The following is a 22,453-nucleotide window of genomic DNA, read 5'->3' on the forward strand; positions in this document are numbered from 1 at the left end:
AACAAAAATATTTAATAAAATGCTACATTTTTTTCTATTTGTACATGTCACTATAAAAAGCAAGCATCACTGTACATATTTTATTTGCACAAGATTAAACTGAAACTCAAGTTTTCAGTTTGATGCAAGAACTCAGTTCATTTCCCAAATACTTAGTTACACATTTTATTTCTTTATCTCAACCTCTGAAAATGGGTTTTCCACAATCTGTAAATTTATATGTTAGAATAAGATTCATAAAATGTTGCTAATGTATATAAGGGTAAAATCTAAGTTCTTTCTGAGAGNAAATTTTCTTCCTTTTTTACAAAAATTATATTAATTCTATTAAACACATATAAATCATAAACAATGGATTTTAATTCAATTTGATGTCTTGGAGGATTTGTCGTTAACTATAACTGATCATAAGTTTTCAATGGTTTTGTTTTAACTATAATCAACCTTTTTTTCTTTGAAAATATGATTGGTTACTCCTTTTCTTCTTTTATGTTAAAAGTAAAATGATTCTAACAAAACTGCTGTCAATATTTTTCTCTTCTAAACCTGTTCAGGATGTTTTAATAAATCTACGAATAAATTCTTTTTTTTTCTTGAAAATTTCCGCTTCTTTTGATAAAACTGTGTTTATTTCAGATTATTAGAATGAATGTATGAGAAGAGAGAAGAATATAATAGATTGAAACTAGGGAGAATATGTAGGACAAGGTTGTAACACAATCTGGAGATTTAAATACTGAGAAAAGGATGAAAGAAAGTTCACTGACATAGGATAAGGATGGGACGGGAGGAACAAGAGAACAAGAGATATCTTGACATTCTTTTACCATTCAGTAGGTCTGATCATAGCCCAGAGATATTCTGCAGGCCTTATCTGAACCTGGAGATATTCAGCAATTCTAATCTGAACCTGGAGATATTCAGCAGATCTAATCTGAACAAGGAGATATTCAGCAATTCCAATCTGAACGTGGGGAGATATTCAGCAGTTTTAATCTGAACCTGGAGATATACAGCAGTACTTCTAATCTGAACCCTAAGACATATAACATGCCAAATCTAAACCCGAAGATATTCCGCAGTTCAAATCTGACCTTGTAGCATTTTAGCATATGTAATGTAAACCTGGAGATATTTTGTAGTTCTAATCTGAACCTTGAGATATTCAGTAGCTCTAATTTTATCCTGGAGTTATTTAGTAGTTCTATTCTGAACCTTGAGATATTCAGCAGTTCCAATCTGAAGCTGGAGATATTCTGTTGTTCTTACCCGAACCTGGAGATATGCAGTAGTTCTAATCTGAACCTGGAGATATTCAGCAGTTATAATATGAGATTTGAATGCTGAGAAAAGGATATAGAACGCCAAGTTGATCAGTGGTTTATCATGTTCTTATCCATTCTTATTCTTTTTATGATCTGTTTCTTATCCATCCTTACTCTTTTTAAACCTGGTTTTTATCCATTCTTACTCTTTTAAACCTGGTTCATGTCAATCTTCACTCTTTTTAAACCTGTTTCTTATCCATTCTTACTCTTTTAAACCTGTTTCTTATCCATCCTTACTCTTTTTAAACCTGGTTCATGTCAATCTTTACTCTTTATAAACCTGTTTCTTTTCCATCCTTACTCTTTTAAACCTGGTTCTTATCTATCCTTACTTTTTATAAACCTGTTTCTTATCCATCCTTACTCTTTTTAAACCTGGTTCTTATCCATCCTTACTCTTTTTAAACCTGTTTCTTATCCATCCTTACTCTTTATAAACCTGTTTCTTTTCCATGAAAATGTGCAACTTCAGTTAAAGTTTGACACGCAGCAGCAATGACAACCAACACTGGAAGAAAACAGAGGTCCCTAGATGCAAGAGAAAGAATAAAGTTTGTTGTTGATGCTTTTGACAGCATGCCAAGAGCAGATTATATTTCTACTTTGGCCCATGATAGGCAAAAATTTGACCAATAAAATATGTAATAAATCATGTAATAATATTAGTATCATTTATTTATTGCTTGACAATGTCTATAGGCATTCAATTCAGTCTAATGTTATCTAGGCATTGGATGACTAGGCATTATGAAATCTAGGCATAATGTTTTCTAGGCATTCAGAAATATAGGCATAATGGTATATAGGCATTCATGAATCTAGGCATGGTGTTATCTAGGCATAATGTTATCTAGGCATTACGAATTAGGCATTCATGAATCTAGGCATAGTGAACTAGGCATTCACGAACTAGGCATTTGGGAACTAGGCATAATGTTACTGAGCCATCCTTACTCTTTTAAACCTGTTTCTTATCCATCCTTACTCTTTTTAAACCTGTTTCTTATCCATCCTTACTCTTTTAAACCTGTTTCTTATCCATCCTTACTCTTTTTAAACCTGTTTCATATCCATCCTTACTCTTTTTAAACCTGGTTCTTATCCATCCTTACTCTTTTTAAACCTGGTTCTTATCCATCCTTACTCTTTTTAAACCTGGTTCTTATCTATCCTTACTCTTTTTAAACCTGTTTCTTATCCATCCTAACTCTTTTAAATTTGGTTCTTATCTATCCTTTCTCTTTTTAAACCTGTTTCTTATCCATCCTTACTCTTTTTAAACCTGTTTTTATCAATCCTCACTCTTTTAAACCTGTTTCTTCTCCATCCTTACTCTTTTTAAACCTGTTTCTTATCCATCCTTACTCTTTTTAAACCTGTTTTTATCAATCCTTACTCTTTTAAACCTGGTTCTTCTCCATCCTTACTCTTTTTAAACCTGTTTCTTATCCATCCTTACTCTTTTTAAACCTGTTTTTATCAATCCTTACTCTTTTAAACCTGTTTCTTCTCCATCCTTACTCTTTTTAAACCTGGTTCTTATCTATCCTTACTCTTTTTAAACCTGTTTCTTATCCATCCATACTCTTTTAAATTTGGTTCTTATCTATCCTTACTCTTTTTAAACCTGTTTATTATCCATCCTTACTCTTTTTAATCCCGATACTTATCCATTCTTACTCTTTTTAAATTTAGTTTTATCCATTCTTACCCTTTTGAAACCTGGTTCTTATCTATCTTTACTCTTTTTAAATTTGGTTCGAAGATAAGGATAATGTACAGAGGCGCAACTAGGGGGGGGAACATAACCAGAAATAGGGAAAAGTGGTATAAAAACCTTGGTTTGAATATATTTCTGTACTAAATATCCCTATTAAGTATTTAAGTAAAAGTAAGAGACGAGTTAATTGACGAGTTTTTCAGCTACTGTCGACGCACATACTAAGAGAAAAGCAGTTTTGCGTAAATAATCTTAACAATCTTAACTATTACAAGTAAGTTAGTAAAGTTTATTTTTAACATTTTTCACTTATTTTTAAAAAAGGGGGAACTGAGGATAACTTATGCTTCAAGGGCGTATACAGGAATAAATCTAGGGGGGGGGAGCAACAGTTAAATTTTTAATGCTACTTTCAACTGCAATGCTACTTAAACTAATTAAAGACATTTTTGTAAAGGAATAACTTAATTAAAACTTAAAATCACAAGATGAAAAAAATTAATTATGACTGATAAAATATTTAATTTTGAGTAAAAACATAAATTTTTTTATAATTCTTGGAACACACTCTGATCCTTCCATCCCTGTGCAACTCTGCAACCCAATGTCTTATACGTAATTGATATTTAAAACTATGATTTAGCTTTCAGCTCAATAGTTTTAGTTTGGAATATAAAAGGTTTACACCATCAAGTTGCAAAGAAAGAGGGATTAAAAAATTTAAGTATTTGACAAGAACAAATTCCTTTATGATACGATGCAGGGGACTGTAAACGTAAATTCAAGTGACCCGGTCCATTTATAGAATTGCATGTCCGATTCACACGGTACCTTAAAAGCTTTGTCTGATCAATAACGATTAAGCTATCGGAATTTTTAAATTATTTTTAATTTGATTTTCTCTAGAAGAGAGAGAAACACGTTAGGTTTTTTTTCAGAAGTAACCAATTTTTTAATCTTTTTTAATTTACGACTTTCATCTTCCACATTATTGAATTAAGGTGAATAAAGAGTGCCTCGGTAACCATTTAAAAATGTACATTGTGCATTGATAAACAAAGAAATCAAGTCATTGCCACAAACTCTAATTTTGACTGTTGTAGACTTAGAAATTTTAAGCTACAGGGTTTCCCACGAAACAAGACAGTTGGTAAATAGTTTAGAATGTCTTCTTTCATAATTTGTAAAGTTGTTTAATACCACAAACAATAAAAGGAGTCATATTATAGTAAAATTAACTTCAAAGTAGAATATATTTGAGCAAAAGATTTTTAAATCGAAATAGACTGCAAACAGCCTTTAATATCTATAACAGTGTATGGAAGACGACATTCAAAACTATTTACCAACTGTCATGTTTCGTGGGACACCCTGTATATGAATTCTGTTCAAATAATGTAAGATCAGGGGGATGATAGTTCTACCTGTGTGCTCATTTAGCTGTACTGCACACTTACAACTGTTTACTAATAATGGTATACTGTAGATTAGGCCAGAATCAACTTATAATAAACAAATATGCAGTACGCTCTCGAGTAGGCCTGTAAAATTACTAAAGGATTAGCGTACATCATCACTCTATGCACTATAACCTCGTTGTGTAAGATTGAGACAATATCATCATTAGCTAGCTGTTGCAAATATATAAGGATTAGGAAATTTGAGTTTGTGGCAAGACTCAAAATTGCTCTCGATCGGCTTTTCGTATTCTCAGCATTTAGATTTCATATATCAAACTATCATTTAGATTTCATATATATATCAAACTATCATTTAGATTTCATATATATATCAAACTATCATTTAGATTTCATATATATATCAAACTATCATTTAGATTTCATATACATATCAAACTATCATTTAGATTTCATATATATATATCAAACTATCATTTAGATTTCATATAATCAAACTATCATTTAGATTTCATATATATATCAAACTATCATCTGTTTAATTGGTCAATTTAATTTAGATTTCTTACCAGTAAACTTAAATGTAGTATAGGACGGAGATAGGGGTTGTGTTAGGTCGGGTTTTGTCTTCGTAATATGACGGAGGTAGGGCTGTTTCAGATCGGGTTTTGTCTTGTTAAAGGACGGATAAAGTGGTTGTGTTAGGTCGGGTTTTGTATTGTATAGGACGGAGGTTGGGGTTGAGGTCGGAGTTTGTCTTGTTAAAGGAAAGAGTTAGGTGTTGTGAACTTGGGTCGGGTATTGTCTTCAAAAAAGGACGGATAAAGTGGTTGTGTATAGGTCGGGTTTTGTATTGTATAGGACGGAGGTAGGGGTTGTGTTAGGTCGGGTTTTGTTATGTTAAAGGACGAAGTTAGGGGTTGTGTTGGGTCGGTTTTTTGTCTTGTTATAGGACGGTGGTAGGGGTTTGTTGGGTCCTATGTTATAGGACGGAGGTAAGGTTTGTGTTGGGTCGGGATTTAACTTAAATTATAGAGCGGAGGTAGGGGTTGTGTAGGGTCGGGTTTTGTCTTGTATATGACGGAGGTAGGGGTTGTGTTGGGTCGGGTTTTGTCTTGTTTATGACGGAGGTAGGGGTTGTGTAGGGTTGGGTTTATTCTTGGTATAGGACGGAGGTATGGTTGTTTTGGGTAGGGTTTTGTATGTTAAAGGACGGCTTAGTAGGGGTTATGTTAGGTCAGATTTTGTCTTGATATTAGGCGGAGTTAAAGTGGTAGGGGTTTGTTGGGTCCTATATGTTATAGGACGGAGGTAAGGTTTGTGTTGGGTCGGGATTTAACTTAAATTATAGAGCGGAGGTAGGGGTTGTGTAGGGTCGGGTTTTGTCTTGTATATGACGGAGGTAGGGGTTGTGTTGGGTCGGGATTTGACTTGTTATAGAACGGAGATAGGGGTTGTGTAGGGTAGGGTTTTGTCTTGTATATGACAAAGATAGGGGTTGTGTTGGGTCGGGTTTAGTCTTGTATATGACGAAGGTAGGGGTTGTGTTGGGTCGGGTTTTGTCTTGTTTATGACGGAGGTAGGGGTTGTGTAGGGTTGGGTTTATTCTTGGTATAGGACGGAGGTATGGTTGTTTTGGGTAGGGTTTTGTATGTTAAAGGACGGCTTAGTAGGGGTTATGTTAGGTCAGATTTTGTCTTGATATTAGGCGGAGTTAAAGGTTGTTTTAGTTCGGATTTTGTATGGTATAGGACGGAGGTAGGGTTTGTGTTGGGTCGGGTTTTGTCTTGTTATTGGATGAAAGTAGTTGTTGTTTTGGGTCAGGGTTTGTCTAGTATAGGGTGCTCTAGGGGGTTTTAATAAGTCGGGTTTTTGTCTTGTTATAGGACGGAGGTAGGGGTTGAGTTGGGTCGGGTTTTGTCTAGTGTATAGTCGAATGATGAGAAAGTTTAGAATGGCCCCCGCCGCCCGAGTCTAGCAGAGTACACTGTCTGTATCAGGTATACGCACTCAGGGCAGCTCTAGTTCAGTCTAAACTCAATACTGGAGTTTTCTTCTAATCCATCCCAACACTGCCAGTTCTAGCACGGACCCGGAACATTTAGAATCTTCTTTAACCGCGCCCACTTTACGTGCACCGTGCGCAAGCACAGTGGCCTTGGTATCTTTATTGTGTACACATCTTGATACTAACTAGGCGCGTTAAATTTTACGTGCTTTACTTGGAAGTATTAAGAGTTAAAATTAAATATCTTTCTTAAATACTTTTTAAAGAATTTGTTTTGGGTCCGTCCTAGAGAACGATTTTGGACCCTTCGTTTTAAACATGCATTCCATTAAAACTGGTAAAAACTTTACACAATTTTGAACAATATTTTTTGTTGTAAATTGTTCGTGGGTAATTTCCTAGTATACGATTTTTGGCCCAGACCCTGTTCGTGCTTCATATTTTTCTCATTTCGTATCAATAATCTTGACAAACCATATTATAGATTGAATATATTTTATTTTCAGATTAGGTATGTTCTTCTAGACTGATCATACGGGTGATAAGATCACTATGTTTCCCCGGAGACATCGGAGTTTAATCTTCAAGCTCCTGGTCGGGATACCGGTCGTTTGGATCCTGGCTCTCATGTTCTTCTACTCAGAGAACAAGACGGAGAACTCCGTCCCGGCTGTGAACAAACCCGCTGCGCTAGTGCAGGACGGAGTTAACATCGGAGAAACTCCGTTGACGGAGATCGCTGTCGTAAGCGAGGAGACTAGAAAGGAGAAACATGTTGATGTTGGAGTTCTAGTTGCTCCCCATGATCCGGAGGGACCTGGAGAAATGGGGAAACCAGTGAAAATTGATAAACCGGAGAAAGATATAAAAAAGAAAATCGATGATGGTTGGCGAGATAATGCATTTAATCAGTATGTCAGTGATCTTATATCTGTACATCGAACCCTTCCTGATCCCAGGGATGATTGGTGCAAGGAGAAAGATAGATTTCTCTCCGATCTTCCTAAAACCAGTGTTGTTGTGTGTTTTCACAACGAGGCCTGGTCTGTTCTTCTACGAACCGTTCATTCAATTCTAAATCGATCTCCTAAGCATTTAATCGACGAAATTATCCTTGTCGACGACGCATCGACGATGGATCATCTGAAGGATGAGTTGGAGAAGTATGTGGATCAGTATCCACAAGTGAAGATTGTCCGAGCCCCAGAACGTGTTGGATTAATCAGAGCTAGACTTTTAGGAGCTAAATATGTGAAGGCTCCGGTTGTAACCTTCCTTGATTCCCACTGCGAGTGCACAGAAGGCTGGTTAGAGCCGCTGCTCGACAGGATAGCTAGAAATTCGACCAATGTCGTCTGCCCTGTCATCGATGTGATAAACGACGACACTCTGGAGTATCATTACAGAGACTCCGGTGGAGTAAATGTCGGAGGTTTCGACTGGAACCTTCAATTTAACTGGCATGCTGTTCCAGAACATGAAAAGAAAAGACATTCCAACACCGCGGAAGCGGTTAGAAGTCCGACCATGGCCGGCGGACTTTTTTCTATCGACATGAAGTTTTTTGAAACCCTGGGAACTTATGATTCTGGGTTTGATATCTGGGGAGGAGAAAACCTGGAGTTATCTTTTAAAACCTGGATGTGCGGCGGTACTCTAGAGATTGTTCCTTGTTCTCACGTCGGACATATTTTCAGAAAAAGGTCCCCGTACAAGTGGAGGTCGGGTGTCAACGTACTCCGACGAAACTCTATTCGTCTGGCCGAAGTTTGGTTGGACGATTTTAAAAAGTATTATTATGATAGAATCGGCCATGACCTAGGGGATTATGGTGACGTGTCAAGTCGGAGGAAGCTGAGAACAGACCTCCAGTGTAAATCCTTTAAATGGTACTTAGACAACATCTACCCGGAGTTGTTTATACCCGGAGAAGCTGTTGCGTCCGGAGAAATTAAAAACCCTTGGTCCAACCAGTGTGTAGATTCAGCGGCCAAACGTGAGGATATGCACAAAGCCGTCGGACTATGGCCGTGTCACAATCAGGGCGGAAACCAGTATTGGATGCTGTCGAAAACCGGAGAAATTCGGCGGGACGAATCCTGTCTTGACTACGCCGGGACGGACGTTATTTTGTATCCTTGTCACGGTTCGAAAGGGAACCAGTTCTGGGTTTATGATCATGATACAGAGACACTGAGACACGGAAGTTCTCGTAGATGTCTCGCAATTAATAAATCCAAGGATAAGCTCCACATGGAGGATTGCTCAGAAGATCATGAGAGACAAAGATGGAGATTCCAGAACTTCGATCCATCCAAACAAAACTAGAGATCCTACAAAGTGAATAAAGTAAGATTGTAGATTTTTGCCGACTTTGTCAACATATTGATCGATTGACACCAAGTAGTAAATTGATAGGAACAAATTGATTTTTAAATAACCACCCTAATTATACATATTTTAATTGTTTGTTAAGCAGTGACGCCTACATATATGCTGAGAAATTTCTATCCTTACATACTATTTAATCCTACGTCCATGTTCCTCCAGCTTTCCTATTCACAGCTGGAAATAGTTGAGAAAGTCCTGTTGACTTCTCATTTATTCACATTATCTGAACCTAAGCCTGTCAACTAGAAAAGTTTAATTCTAATCTTTTAAAAAGTTCAAACCCCAAACCTTGTAATACCAGAAAGTGATAAAAGAATCACTGTTTTCACATTTTATTTTTCCTATCTTTTACTGATAAATTCCCGCATTTTATTTGTCCTGCAACTTTTTAGTTTTCAGTGACCTAAGTGCCATAGTTACAGCTTTTACACAAAAAAGTATCAAACCAGGGGCGGGGTGTATACAAAGGGACCTTTTTTGACATCGGGGGGGGGGGGGGGGCTAAGTCCCACTTCCCCTTTGTATACGACCCCGAAGCCCTGTTTTTCTTGCCTTCAACTGGTCACCCATTATAAATGTAAAATACTATTTGTTTTAATGATCACATATCGGCGTCTCTAATATAAAAATGTGATATATATAATTTAAAATATGCCTCACTTCTAATTGAATTTAAGGCTCCTTTTTATTGTTAACGATTTCTTAGTCACAAAGAAATAAGAAGATACTTTTTTAAGGTTGGGGGTGGGGGGGGTGGGAAGGCCTTGAAGAGAAAAATTAGTCTAAATTAAAACAAATTTTTTTTGAATAGCATTCTCTATATTCAATGCAAAACGTTGTATGTTTATACATTCATTGATTTCACTCTCATTTTTCCCAGGGATTTAATTTCACTCAACAATTACCCCAGGCTGAAATTTCCCTCAAATTTGATGTTTTTACGGTTCCTGGTTTCTCTCTGAATACACGAGTAAATCTTAATTGTCAATTAAATCAAATACAACCAGGCAATTGACTGTTGTGTGAACAAAAAATAAATAACATTAAAATAAATTTCTCCAACGTAAGTCTTGAACTGCATTTTGGTCAGTTACAAAAATGTAGAGGTTTCTATTAGTTCCAACCTAATTATTTTGTTTTAAACTTTATGCATCAAACAACAGTTAAGTTTGGAAAACTAAATTCTTTGCAAAATTATTGATAACCGTTTTTTATTTTTGACCCCGTCAAGGAGCGTGTAGATTTTCGCAGTTAATAGTTTTTCTTGAAAAAGTATCTTCTTTAAAATAAGATTTGAAAAGATTTAATGGAGAACCTAGAATAGATTAAAACGACCAGATAATAACATTTTAAATTAAAAACCGCTAGAACCAAAGTTAACTAAAAAAACCTAGTCGCCATATCAAAAATCGGTGCTTTGTATTTTTAAAACGTAGGTTCCCATTTTGCTTTAAGAAGTGAAGGGTTAAGATTATTTTAACTTACAAGCTTCAAGTTCCTGTGTAACCCGTCTAAACGTGCGAAACCCGAATAAAATAATCCGCGAAAATAAATTTTAAAAATCCATGGTTTGAATTGCAGGAAGAAGATTTTCAACCTTTGGTTCATCTTAACCTTTCACGAAGCTTGGATTGGTTATAGGAAACCTTGGTGCATATACACGTTCATAAAAATAGGGAAGGGGGAGGAGTGAACTTGACCGGGTTGGGGTAAGCGATTCTCTTATTGTATTCAAACTTGCCCCCCCCCCCCATCCCACAAAATGTCATTGTTTTAGAATGATTTTTTGTTGCCTATTTATTCATATTTTTTATTATGATTATTATAAAATTCATTTGATTGCCAATGCTCGGCATTTTATTTGTTTTTATTGATTTGAATTGAGCCTAATGTGACAAATGGCCAATATTATTTTAAACTGTTTGTGATATAAAATAGTTACATATTTTTAATTTAAAATTTTATTATAAATTTTACTCCCTAAATTTAAAAGATTAATTTATGGCATTTAAAACTGTATCAAAATAGCATTTGCACATGCGAAATGGGACCATTTCCGTTCCTTTGTATTTACTTTGATTACTTTTTGTTTAAATATATTTGTGATATTATATGTCAATGTGTTGCTTCTGTTTTTTTATGCACGTTCAATTTGAAACCTTAAGACTTGAAATCAAGAAATAAAAAAAAACTGTAAAAAGTTTTATTTCACGTTTGAACATTCCATATTTTAAGTATTAATTGTTAAAAAATATACAGTTGTATTTGAATCAAGGAGTATAAGTTTAAAGTTTTCGTTTGAAACCTGCTCCAGGCGTAAAGTATATACATGAGAAGAGTGCGCTCTATCTTTACTCTACACTATTGCAGAGAGAAATGAAGCTCTCGGCTCTCCGCTCAGTCATGTCTCAAGTCCCTAAAAGTGGACTCGCCACCTCGGCTCCTAAAATGGAAGGTTTTAGGGTGGAGAGAGATACTTTTGGAGAGCTTCAGGTTGGTGTTATGGTTAATTAATGAGCTTTTAATGAGTTTTTTGTTGAATTTTCTTTGCATATACCCGGGGTTGCATGTGGGGGGGGGGCGCTATAGCTAGAATACTTCACATAGTTAAAGATAAGAATTATTAAATTCAACAATTTGAAAAGTCTGTTTAAAATCAAATATCTGGGAATGACAGAAAATTCATGAAATGCAACGGTTTTGTACAAACATATATTTACTCCGAGTTGGTTGTTAACCACAGGAGAAAATACGTATCTAGAGAAACACAACCGGTTATTCAACCTGTCAATTTGTCGGAAAATTCCTAAATAATGACGGGACGGGATCAGCTGGTTTAAGCATGCCAGGTTTAGCTGTAGTACAAATGAGGAGGGGGAGGGGGGTTCAAAGAGGGGATGGGGGAGGGGATTTAAAAAAAATTCAATTCAAAGAATGTTCAATTTCTTAATGAAAGTGAGTTTTTAAAATATCTATTAAATTTTACATCAAAACGGCTGAACCGATCGTGTCCAAACTTAGTAAAATTTTAAGTTCTAAACTTCTATTCTAAAATTTATGGAATCGATATTGCTTTAAAAGTCAAGAAGAAGAACACTTTGAATGATTTGCATGTGTAATAAAATAGATGACGGAGATAAGGTTCTTTAATGTCCTTCCAGTGAAGATAAAGATGAAAAAGATTCATTGCTTTAACACTCATAGGTGTAGCATTTCAATCAGAGTAATTTATTTTAGGAATAGGATTAAAGCAATTCAGGGGCTTACTTATGCAGTTTATCTGCCATAGAGAGGAGGAAATACACTAGAAATATTTTTATATTTTTAATTATATATAGGATATACTCTATATTATCTAGTATCTAGGATATACTATATATTATCTAGTATCTAGGATATACTCTATATTATCTAGTATCTAGGATATACTCTATTTTATCTAGTATCTAGGATATACTCTATATTATCTAGCATTAGGATATATCCTGTATTATCTAGTATCTAGGATATACTCTATATTTTCTAGTATCTAGAATATACTCTATTTTATCTAGTATCTAGGATATACTCTTTATTATCTAGTATTAGGATATATCCTGTATTATCTAGTATCTAGGATATACTCTACATTTTCTAGTATCTAGAATATATCCTGTATTATTTAGTATCTAGGATATACTCTATATTATCTAGTATCTAGAATATATCCCGTATTATCTAGTATCTAGGATATACTCTTTATTATCTAGTATCTTGGATATATTCTATATTTTCTAGTATCTAGAATATATCCTGTATTATCTAGTATCTAGGATAAACCCCGTATTTTTATATAGTATCTAGGATATATCCTGTATTATCTAATATCTAGGATGTAACCTCTATTATTTGCTATATAATATGTATCCTAGAATTTCTGACACAACGTAAATAAACCCAAGAAAAATAAACATGTCTATTGTTTAGATCCAATGTTAACCTTCCTTTTTATGTAGGGGTGCATATTTTACAGGATTTTACCTTCCTCAATGGTGGGAAGGGGAGGGGTGTGGGGGGAGTTTAATATTCTTGAGGCTCACAAAAACAAAAATGGGATTTTTAAGTGATTTTTGCCTCTTAGATTGTGTAATGTGTGGGAATAATATATTGATTGAGGTTTTCTGAAGTTTTCTGAAGTAAATTAATTTTGGTTTTTTATTAAATATTGTTTATGGCTTGTTAAATCAACAAATCAGCTTATTGACATTATTATCAGATGATAGACTATCTTTCATCAGTAATTTCATATTTCATCATTCAGGCAACTGATAGAAAGATCATTTATCTTTTACTGACGATCAATTTATCTCTTTTCTCAGTCTACCAATTATAACTTAATCTCTTCTTAACGATCATAAATTATAATTTAGATTGCTGGAGCGATCAGTCAAGCTGCCGATGAAGTGATCTCTGGCCAACTGTACGACGATCATTTCCCCCTGGTGATCTGGCAAACTGGGTCTGGAACCCAATCCAACATGAACACCAACGAGGTTAAGTCTACTGGGCCGGACGGGGGGGGAGGTATTCCGGGTGGTGTATTTTTTGTCTCTATCCCCATAGAGAAAGCATTTTTTTTGCTCGCCCGGGTCCCACGTCCTAATAAATTAGTAATGTGAATGGCTACACTAAAAAAAAATATTTATACATTTTAACGTTTTTCTTAAACTGTCGCATTCAAATTAATGAGTTTTATTTAAATAAAATCAATTAATTTTCGGAGTAAAAGTTTAATTTTTAATTAATTTTCATGATTTTCATTCTCAGTTGAATTTATCTTTTAAGTTTTAACCAATCATCTTCCTTAAACCATACCGTTGATTTTAATACTGTTTTATATTCTTTTGAATTTCAATAAATAAAATGTTGTACAGTCAATATCCAGAAAGACCCGGAATTAATTGACAGTTAATCAGACAACTTAACACATATATATCTTCGCTAAGAGTAAATGCTCAAAAAAGGTTGACCACATTTTGTAAATAGCAGGACTAGGGCTCTTTAGTATTTATCGTTTTATTAATCATATTTGTTAAATATATTGTAAAGTCGTCTGATTAATTGTAAATTAATTCCAGGTCTTTCTCATTATGACTGTAGTCTGTAGAGTGTAGAATAAAAATCCTGATAGTGTATTTATTTAATTTTGAGGGAATTTATCACACTTAATATTTCCCGTTGCAGGGTTATTAACTAACTTTATCCCCCTACAACTGGGCGAAAAAGTTACTTTTTCACCCTGCTATTCAAATTTAAAATTTCATACCTAATTTTTCCCGTCGTAGGGTGATAAAGTTACTTAATCACCCTACAACAATTTTATCGACCTGCTATTAAGTTGAGAAAAATTGAATAAAACTATATGTATGTTATTGTAATGGAATCATGCGGGCAAAAAAGTTTTTGCTGTGATTTTTACTTTTTGTAGTTTGTTTTTGAAGAAAAAAAATAGATAACAGCTTTCCAACAAAATTAGCGATGAAATTTTTAAGAAAATATATTTTTGATTGGATATCTAGATAATTGATTTATATGTCTTTCCTCGTTTTTATATTTTTATATTTTTTTCTCTTTTCCAAGGTCTTTTTAAGCAAGTTGTTTCATGATCTGATAATTTTAGGTGATTGCTAACCGAGCAATTGAGATCCTAGGGGGTACACTTGGATCCCAGAAACCGGTTCATCCCAACGATCACGTAAACAAGAGCCAGAGCAGCAACGACACCTACCCCACTGCTATGCATATATCTGTTGCTGTAGAAATCCACGAGACCCTGCTGCCCGGCCTCCAGAAGCTCCATGATGCCCTGGACGCCAAGGCCAAGGAATACGCAGATATTATCAAGATCGGTCGTACGCATACTCAGGACGCAACTCCGCTTACTTTAGGCCAAGAATTCAGCGGATATGTTCAACAAATCGCGTTCGGAATTGACAGGATAAAGGCGTGCTTGCCCCGTGTATATATGCTCGCCGCCGGTGGTACTGCCGTAGGAACAGGACTAAACACCAGGGTTGGGTTTGCAGAAAAAGTTGCAGCAAAGGTTAGCGCTCTGACCGGACTACCGTTCGTCACCGCCCCAAACAAGTTCGAAGCCCTCGCCTGTCACGACGCCATGGTCGAAGTTTCCGGAGCTCTGAATGTGATCGCCTGCTCTCTTATGAAGATTGCCAATGATATCCGATTCCTAGGTTCTGGACCAAGATGTGGACTCGGAGAGCTCTCTCTGCCTGAAAACGAACCCGGATCCTCCATCATGCCGGGAAAAGTAAACCCTACACAGTGCGAAGCCATCACTATGGTGGCTGCTCAAATTATGGGAAACCATGTAGCAGTTACCGTCGGCGGATCTAACGGTCATTTTGAGCTGAATGTTTTTAAACCAATGATGGTGGCGAATGTTCTCCGATCTATTCGCCTCATTGGAGATTCCGCATCCGCCTTTACTGATAACTGTGTTGTTGGTATTGTGGCTAACCGTGAAACTATTAATAAACTTCTTCATGAATCCTTGATGTTGGTAACAGCTCTAAACCCTCATATCGGATACGATGCTGCCGCTAAAATTGCCAAGACTGCGCACAAGAATGGAACCACCTTGAAGGAGGAAGCGATTAAGCTCGGTTACCTCAACGAGGAACAGTTTAATGAATGGGTACGTCCTGAGGATATGCTGGGACCTAAATAAACCTTTATAAATTAATTATTAAGTTTTTAAATTATATTTCTGGTGAAATAAAATGATCTTCCGCCGATTTTAGTAGAGCAGGATTGTCAGGATCGATCCTAATCGAGACTGTTATCAGATGAACTTAAATGTCTGACTCTGTTTTCAGATGAACTAAAATGTCGGACTCTGAGGATGAGGGCTCCGAGAAACAGTTTAAACTTGTTCTCCTGGGTGAACCACAGACTGGGAAAACATCCATCTGTCAACGGTGAATATTTGATGGAAACCAGTATTCTGTAGTTTAAGAGACTGTTAACGGAATTCAATGGAACCTCCATGTAAAGAGCTGCTTGTCCAATTTCTGATCAATGATCATGATTTTTGGTCTTACTCGATTTTTGCGACACAGAGAAGGACTGAAATTATTTCGACACATTTTAACGATAGAATAATTTTCCTGATTATACCTCATTCTACGGGTGTGAAAGGTATCGCTGTGACTCGGACATGACCCTCCTCCGCGAATAGAGGGTCACTAGAAATTACGTATACAGTCCCTTGAATGTAACATTTAGGGTATATAATATATTTCTTTCACTTCAGGGGGACAAAAAAATTATTTGAAAATTGATGAAAAATATGCATTTTCTCACGAAACCAATTAAACTGTTTTTTTTGCATTCATTATTTCTGATAGCAGAAATGCGCTAGTCCCTTTTACAGGAAAACTACAATTTAAAATAGTTAAATTTTAAAAAGGGAAACATGGATTTTGTTATTTAAGAATGTTAAACTTGTTTATACATAAACTTTTTTTTTCAAAACAGGAAAATCTGAATTTTTGATTTTATTTCTGTCCGATTTTGATTTTAGCCATTGGTTAATCTACTTAAAAAGATTTTACGAGACTACGATAGGGGTCGGTTTCATAAGTTAAATTCAACAAATAAGCTCAAAAAGAATGTCTATAGACTGGCTTTTCTGATTCACAAAAATTGTAATCAGATATATCTACGAATATTTAGTTTATTCAAGTCTGGTTCAATCTGAACAAAAGAATGTTCAGTACATTAAAATAACCTAATTTAATTAAAAGTTAAGAAACAAAAATACACACTTTTACTGCATAATCTCAGTGTTCTTTAGCTGAGTCCATCTTCTAAGAACCGAGAGAGAACATGTTGGACTTCACTCCTCTTCTGGGACCATATCCTTGATTTAGGTTCTTCTTGGATTCATGGTTTCAGTAGACTGATAATAAAGCGAGCGTACACGTATATTGTGTACACTTGGAGGTGTGACAGGCTCCAACTGTACAGTGTACAAGTTCCTTTTCCAGTTTAAGGGGGGGGTGTCGAGTTCTGTAGATTGTTTAATTTATCCTCGATGGTGGCAGAGTAGACTCTTTCATGGTCCACATAGGTTTTACACCCTTAAAAGCTTTGTCTGATCAAGATTTTCTACAAGTATGACTTGCGCATTTCTACTGCAGAAACAAAAGAAGGATATTATCAGAATTAAATAATTTTCAATCTAGAAAAACGACGATATCTTCCTAAAAAGAGAACCGTTGAAATTTTTTATTTTATTTTATTTTATGCAGCACAATGATTTAGATTCTTGTAATTTAAGGGAAAGAAAGAATGCTTAAACTGAACGATATAAATCCAAGCGCAGGGTTATTTTATATTTTTTACAATTCAGAACATATACATTTCAAGTATTCATTACACACCATTCGAAATTTTATGAATTTTTTTGCTTTTTTATTTTGTGAATAAAAATATTTTTCTATTTTAGGTACACAAGTAGTCAATTCTCTAAACAATATCACCCAACTACAGGAGTGGACTTCTACCTCAAAAGAACCAAATTACCGGGTAAACAAACTGAACAAAAAATCAAAGCTTTTTAAATTATGATTCTGGATTGTTTTTCACGAAACAAAAATACTCCTTTTTTGCCTGCATTTATCATGATATTACGAGTACATTGCGGAATATCAATTTTCCTAAAATCCAATATTTTTTTGCTTTTTTGATAACTTGCTTTGTGTAATTAATTTAAAACCGAGATTTGGGCTGAATGGGATAGTATACGATTGCTAAAAAAAAACATTTATATGATGTTTTTCAGACTAAAATATTTTTTAAGAAGTCCGATAGATGCATACATTGTACATATTAATTTGCTTTGAATAATTAATAAAAGTTTCTATTTAGGGTCGAAAAATATAGCTCTCAAATTATGGGACGTCAGTTCTACCTCTTTATCAGGTAAAAAAAATTATGGAAAAAAATGTCTCTGAAAAAAGTTTACAATATTTATAAATAACTTTTAATTACTTTTTGATTAAGCATAAACAGGTACAGGGGAAATTAGTTCCCAAACTAACTCTTCTAGCCCATTTCTAGCTTTGAGTGTTAGAAATGGGCCAAATCTGCAAAGTTATCTTTTCCAAGCGTATCTATATATAAATTTGGCTTGTCTGTTTGTCTGTTTGTCTGTCTGTCTGTTTGTATCCAATAAACGTCAAAACGGCTGAACCGATCGGACCCAAATTTTTTGTGGGACATCTAGGGAGCCCAGGGAAGGTTTATGAATGATCAAAATTTAAAATATTTGTCTCCATCAAAATTCGATCTTCATTAAATTCACGATATGTTCGAAAATGAAAAACCTGACATTGTCTTGAAAACGGTCAAAGGTTTTGATATAAAAGCACTCCTTTTATAATTTTGATTCCAGACAATAGTTTTAACTTGGGAATTGTTGTCCTCGTCATGCTTAATAAACTGATATGGGCCGGGATCCTAAAAACCCAGCCTTTCAATTTGTGCCCATTTCTAACACTCAATTAATTATAAGTTCTAAATAATCTTATTTCCAGAATTATAGGAAACCTGCGAAAATATTTATAAAAATCCGCGAAAATGTTGATAACAATCCGCGAAAATGTGGAAAAAATCCGTAAGTTTTTCCTCAAACCAGCAGAGTATCGACAATGATAATTAAACTTCATGAACTAAGTGGCACGTAGAGTTCGCCTATTTTAGTATTTCTTATGTTCAGGACGAATGCTGGATAAGTATGTGTTCGGGGCGGATGCCATTATGCTGGTTTACGACGTGACGAGCGCATCTAGCTTCGAGAACTTGAAGGAGTGGTTGGAACAATCTAAGTAAGTTACAAAATGGCAATTTTTTATCATAATTTTCGAAAAATCCAATTTTTTAAAGATGTCTTAAAGAAAAACTGCTGTGAATGGGGTTTTTTTTATTCTTAAACTTAAAAATCTATCCTCCTTTTATCATTGTTTTATTTTATTTTATTTATTTGTAAATTTTCTTGAAAATCATGTATTTTGTGGGAAAGGTATGAAAAAGGATGAAAAATTTGCCCAAGTTGATGTACAGTTTTTTGTTAATCCCCCAATTTATCAAAAATGGAGGGGGGTATTTCCGAAAATTATACACCCCTGCTATTCATTTCAAAACCTCCTAAAGGATTTTTTATTTAGAAAAATACTGGCTGGACAAGAGAAAAAACCTAGTTTTGCTCTGGTCGCGAACAAAATTGACCTAGAACACCTTCGCGCAATTAAATCCGATCGACATCACAAATTCGCACAGGACCACGGCCTGCTCACCTACGCACTGTCCGCCAAGACCGGGGAGGGTGTTGTACTCTGTGTACAGAAGATTGCCGCAGATTTACTCGGGATCCGTCTGACCAAGCAGGAGCAGGAACAGCACGGGGCCGTCGTCAAGGCTGAGATTGTTCAGTACAAGCAGGAGGCGGCGTTACCGCGAAACCCGCAAACCAGCACGGCATCGGCGGTCTGTGCCGTAATGTAAACAGGGTACTCGACCACAGCAATAATAATTCCTAGGAGATTAGATTTAAATTTGAATATAAAGCTATATACCAAAATGCCTTGATATCCCATTTTGTGAAACTATTATCTCATTTACAAATTAAAATGTTTAAAATCTATTTAATTTCTTTGCAGTCTAGAAACGGCTGTAGTTGTTGAAATTGAATCGTTTAATTTTAGATATTGATTTCTCACGTCTTTCTGTAATTAAATTTTTCACAAGTATGAAACATTATGTATTGTAATCATTATATTGTGTTTATTGTATTTTTATTATCTGCAATGTGTGTGATAAGCCTAACACAAATATAGTCAAATGCTAAAAATATATAATTAATGAGCTACTGTATATCTAGAAATTCGTCCAAGAATGCAGTGTGGTCCTCTAAGCTCATGCTCAATTATCAGATCTCTTTATGAACAAACGATCTCAAAATATAAAATATTCTCAATTATATGACATGTCACATGACGACTATATTGTAACATAATTTTAAACAAATTTACAATATTCCAGCACAGTTTCATTTTACACATTAATATATTTATATATACTAAACTTATTTATTAGTTGTTGCATGAACACCAGGTTGTAACTTTAAACAAATATAACTTTCAGAAAGAGAATGACCGGGTGAGAGAATGGATATATACTACGCCGGGTTTAACGGGTTTAAGCAAGTACCGCTTGCGTCAAACTCGGATACCCTCACATGTCTCACTCTACACACGAAAAGTGCAAAAGTAAGCTCCATCGAAAAAATATTAAAAAATATTTTTATTAGAACTGATGTATTTTTAAACATATTTAATTGTGAACTGTAATTTTCAATGTAACTAGTCTAACCTCCCCCTGCTCTATGTTTTTGATGTTATCAGCATGCTGGAACTATCTGGTGGAGGGGGGTGGGGGGTATGCCCCCTATCTTCAGTTATGAACCCCCTGCTCTAGGTGGTCAATGTATCAGTTTGCTGGAACTTTTGTGGAGGGGGGGTATGCCCCCTATCTCTAGTTATGAACCCGCTGTTCTAGGTGGTTGATGTATCAGTATGCTGGAATTATCTGGCGGAGGGGGGCATGCCCCCTATCTCTAGTTATGAACCCCCTGTTCTAGGTGGTCAATGTATCAGTATGCTGGAACTATCTGGTGGAGGGGGTGGGGGGTATGCCCCCTATCTCTAGTTATGAACCCCCTGTTCTAGGTTGTTGATGAATCAGTATGCTGGAATTATCTGGTGGAGGGGGGTATGCCCCCTATCTCTAGTTATGAACCCCCTGTTCTAGGTTGTTGATGTATCAGTATGCTGGAACTATCTGGTGGTTGCTGAAGGAGAGTATGTAACTAAATACGGTCTCGTAAACAGTAAACCCGGGCTAGCCAGGCTAGATCATCCTCCAGGTGGGTAAATTGATGGAACGATCTTATTAAAATATTGAAATATCTTTTTATTTTCTCCCTCTGCAAGTTAAGTAAAAATTCACACTAAATAAAGAATTGCTTTAGCTAAAACGCATAAAAAGTATAAAAAAACTCCATCTCTGAAAGTACTGCAGAAGACGTAATTTGTTGGCATCCTCCATTTATAAAATTATTTATATTATATTTATAAATATCACAATGGTAACTTTTAAACCTTAAACCGTGTGGAAGATATTGTTGTTTTTCTTGAAATATAATTGATTGACTTATTTTTACATTTGATTGCAAACCCTGGAAACCTCTACGAAATGCACAGAGGGGATGATAATTAAAAATGTTTATCCCGGCCGGGGGAAATAATAGAACATGATACACCAGTAAATATTATAGGAAGTGGTGAGGTTACCCAGCTGTCAGCAACACCAAGGCATATTCTCTCAGTAACATCTAGTGGAGAGTGCTGGACACATGAGGAGGGGAAGGTAACATAATAATACGGAGCGCAGAGTAGATAAATATGGAGAGAGAAGAAGCTCTGGGAAAAGATATAAATGGAGAACGAAGGGGCTCCAAGAGTAGATAGACATAAATAGAGAGGGATCTCCGGGAGTAGATAGACATGGAGAAATAGGAAGCTCTGGGAGTGAATAGACATAGATAGAGAGGGATCTCCGGGAGTAGATAGACAGGGAGAGATAGGAAGCTCTGGGAGTAAATAGACATAGATAGAGAGGGATCTCCGGGAGTAGATAGACATGGAGAAATAGGAAGCTCTGGGAGTGAATAGACATAGATAGAGAGGGATCTCCGGGAGTAGATAGACAGGGAGAGATAGGAAGCTCTGGGAGTAAATAGACATAGATAGAGAGGGATCTCCGGGAGTAGATAGACATGGAGAGATAGGAAGCTCTGGGAGTAAATAGACATAGATAGAGAGGGATTTCTGGGAGTAGATAGACATGGAGAGATAGGAAGCTTTGGGAGTAAATAGACATAGATAGAGAGGGATCTCTGGGAGTAGATAGACATGGAGAGATAGGAAGCTTTGGGAGTGGAAAAGTTCACTGAATTTCTAGAACATAAAAGAACTTTAGATAATTTTCATTCCACAGTTTCTTGTTCTCATTGTAAGATGTTCAAATTTTTATTTTATTCTTCAAATATTGTTTCTCTTCCCAGGGTTGGAGGCGGGTTCTGGTTGAGACGGAGGAGTCGAGGGTGAAGACTCCGTCGGAGGACACCTGCACCACGGTCTCCAGCTCCTTGGAACAGGAGAAGGAGCAGCTCGTCATTTTAGAGGCAAGAACCGTTTTTTTGGTCGAATTGCAGAAAAATCAGTTTTTTTAAAGGCTTAAATTTTGGTGGTAAATGAATTCTAGCAGGAAAAAACTTGAATTTTAATTACTTGTGCAATAAGCAAAATTTCCTGGTAAAGTGACAATTTTTTTTTTTTTTTACTCAAAGGTCCGAAAAGTACTCCGCCATGAAGATAACGAGTTAAGAAGAATAGTTTTTTTCTTTTTCACTCCAATTTGCCTTACTGTTACTCAAAACATTTTTTTAGTATTAAGTTTTAATCAT

General features: G+C 35.6%; 4 protein-coding genes across 6 annotated transcripts; all 4 read left to right on the plus strand.

The window, feature by feature from the left end:
• Positions 1 to 6,444: 6,444 nt before the first annotated feature.
• Positions 6,445 to 11,360, plus strand: LOC111715744 (putative polypeptide N-acetylgalactosaminyltransferase 9). 3 transcript variants are annotated; one of them, XR_002768305.1, is made up of 3 exons: positions 6,541 to 6,811; positions 6,981 to 10,574; positions 11,236 to 11,360. XR_002768305.1 is itself a non-coding variant. In XM_023491115.1 (2 exons), exon 2 carries the CDS (start codon positions 7,027 to 7,029, stop codon positions 8,800 to 8,802), a length of 1,776 nt encoding a protein of 591 aa, XP_023346883.1. In that variant the 5' UTR covers positions 6,445 to 6,466; positions 6,981 to 7,026; the 3' UTR covers positions 8,803 to 11,234. The 3 variants fall into 3 exon arrangements, 2 of the variants coding, with proteins under 2 accessions (XP_023346883.1, XP_023346882.1); XM_023491115.1 differs by lacking the exons at positions 6,541 to 6,811; positions 11,236 to 11,360 and adding an exon at positions 6,445 to 6,466 and having other exon boundaries at positions 6,981 to 11,234; XM_023491114.1 differs by lacking the exon at positions 11,236 to 11,360 and having other exon boundaries at positions 6,981 to 11,234.
• Positions 11,361 to 13,245: 1,885 nt separating this feature from the next.
• Positions 13,246 to 15,741, plus strand: LOC111715745 (fumarate hydratase, mitochondrial). The gene is made up of 2 exons (XM_023491116.1): positions 13,246 to 13,397; positions 14,525 to 15,741. Exons 1-2 carry the CDS (start codon positions 13,383 to 13,385, stop codon positions 15,590 to 15,592), a joined length of 1,083 nt encoding a protein of 360 aa, XP_023346884.1. The 5' UTR covers positions 13,246 to 13,382; the 3' UTR covers positions 15,593 to 15,741.
• Positions 15,741 to 19,575, plus strand: LOC111715746 (ras-related protein Rab-28). The gene is made up of 5 exons (XM_023491118.1): positions 15,741 to 15,842; positions 17,375 to 17,454; positions 17,797 to 17,850; positions 18,647 to 18,755; positions 19,095 to 19,575. The coding sequence occupies exons 1-5, from the start codon at positions 15,751 to 15,753 to the stop codon at positions 19,429 to 19,431; spliced, it is 672 nt and encodes a 223-aa protein (XP_023346886.1). The 5' UTR covers positions 15,741 to 15,750; the 3' UTR covers positions 19,432 to 19,575.
• Positions 19,576 to 19,771: 196 nt separating this feature from the next.
• Positions 19,772 to 22,254, plus strand: LOC111715747 (uncharacterized). Its single transcript, XM_023491119.1, has 4 exons — positions 19,772 to 20,195; positions 20,737 to 20,851; positions 21,263 to 21,354; positions 22,052 to 22,254. The coding sequence occupies exons 1-4, from the start codon at positions 20,094 to 20,096 to the stop codon at positions 22,217 to 22,219; spliced, it is 477 nt and encodes a 158-aa protein (XP_023346887.1). The 5' UTR covers positions 19,772 to 20,093; the 3' UTR covers positions 22,220 to 22,254.
• The last annotated feature ends 199 nt before the right edge of the window (positions 22,255 to 22,453 follow it).

Source organism: Eurytemora carolleeae, unplaced genomic scaffold (genome assembly GCF_000591075.1).
Source record: "Eurytemora carolleeae unplaced genomic scaffold, Eaff_2.0 scaffold1861, whole genome shotgun sequence".
Classification (NCBI taxonomy): Eukaryota; Metazoa; Arthropoda; class Copepoda; order Calanoida; family Temoridae; genus Eurytemora; species Eurytemora carolleeae.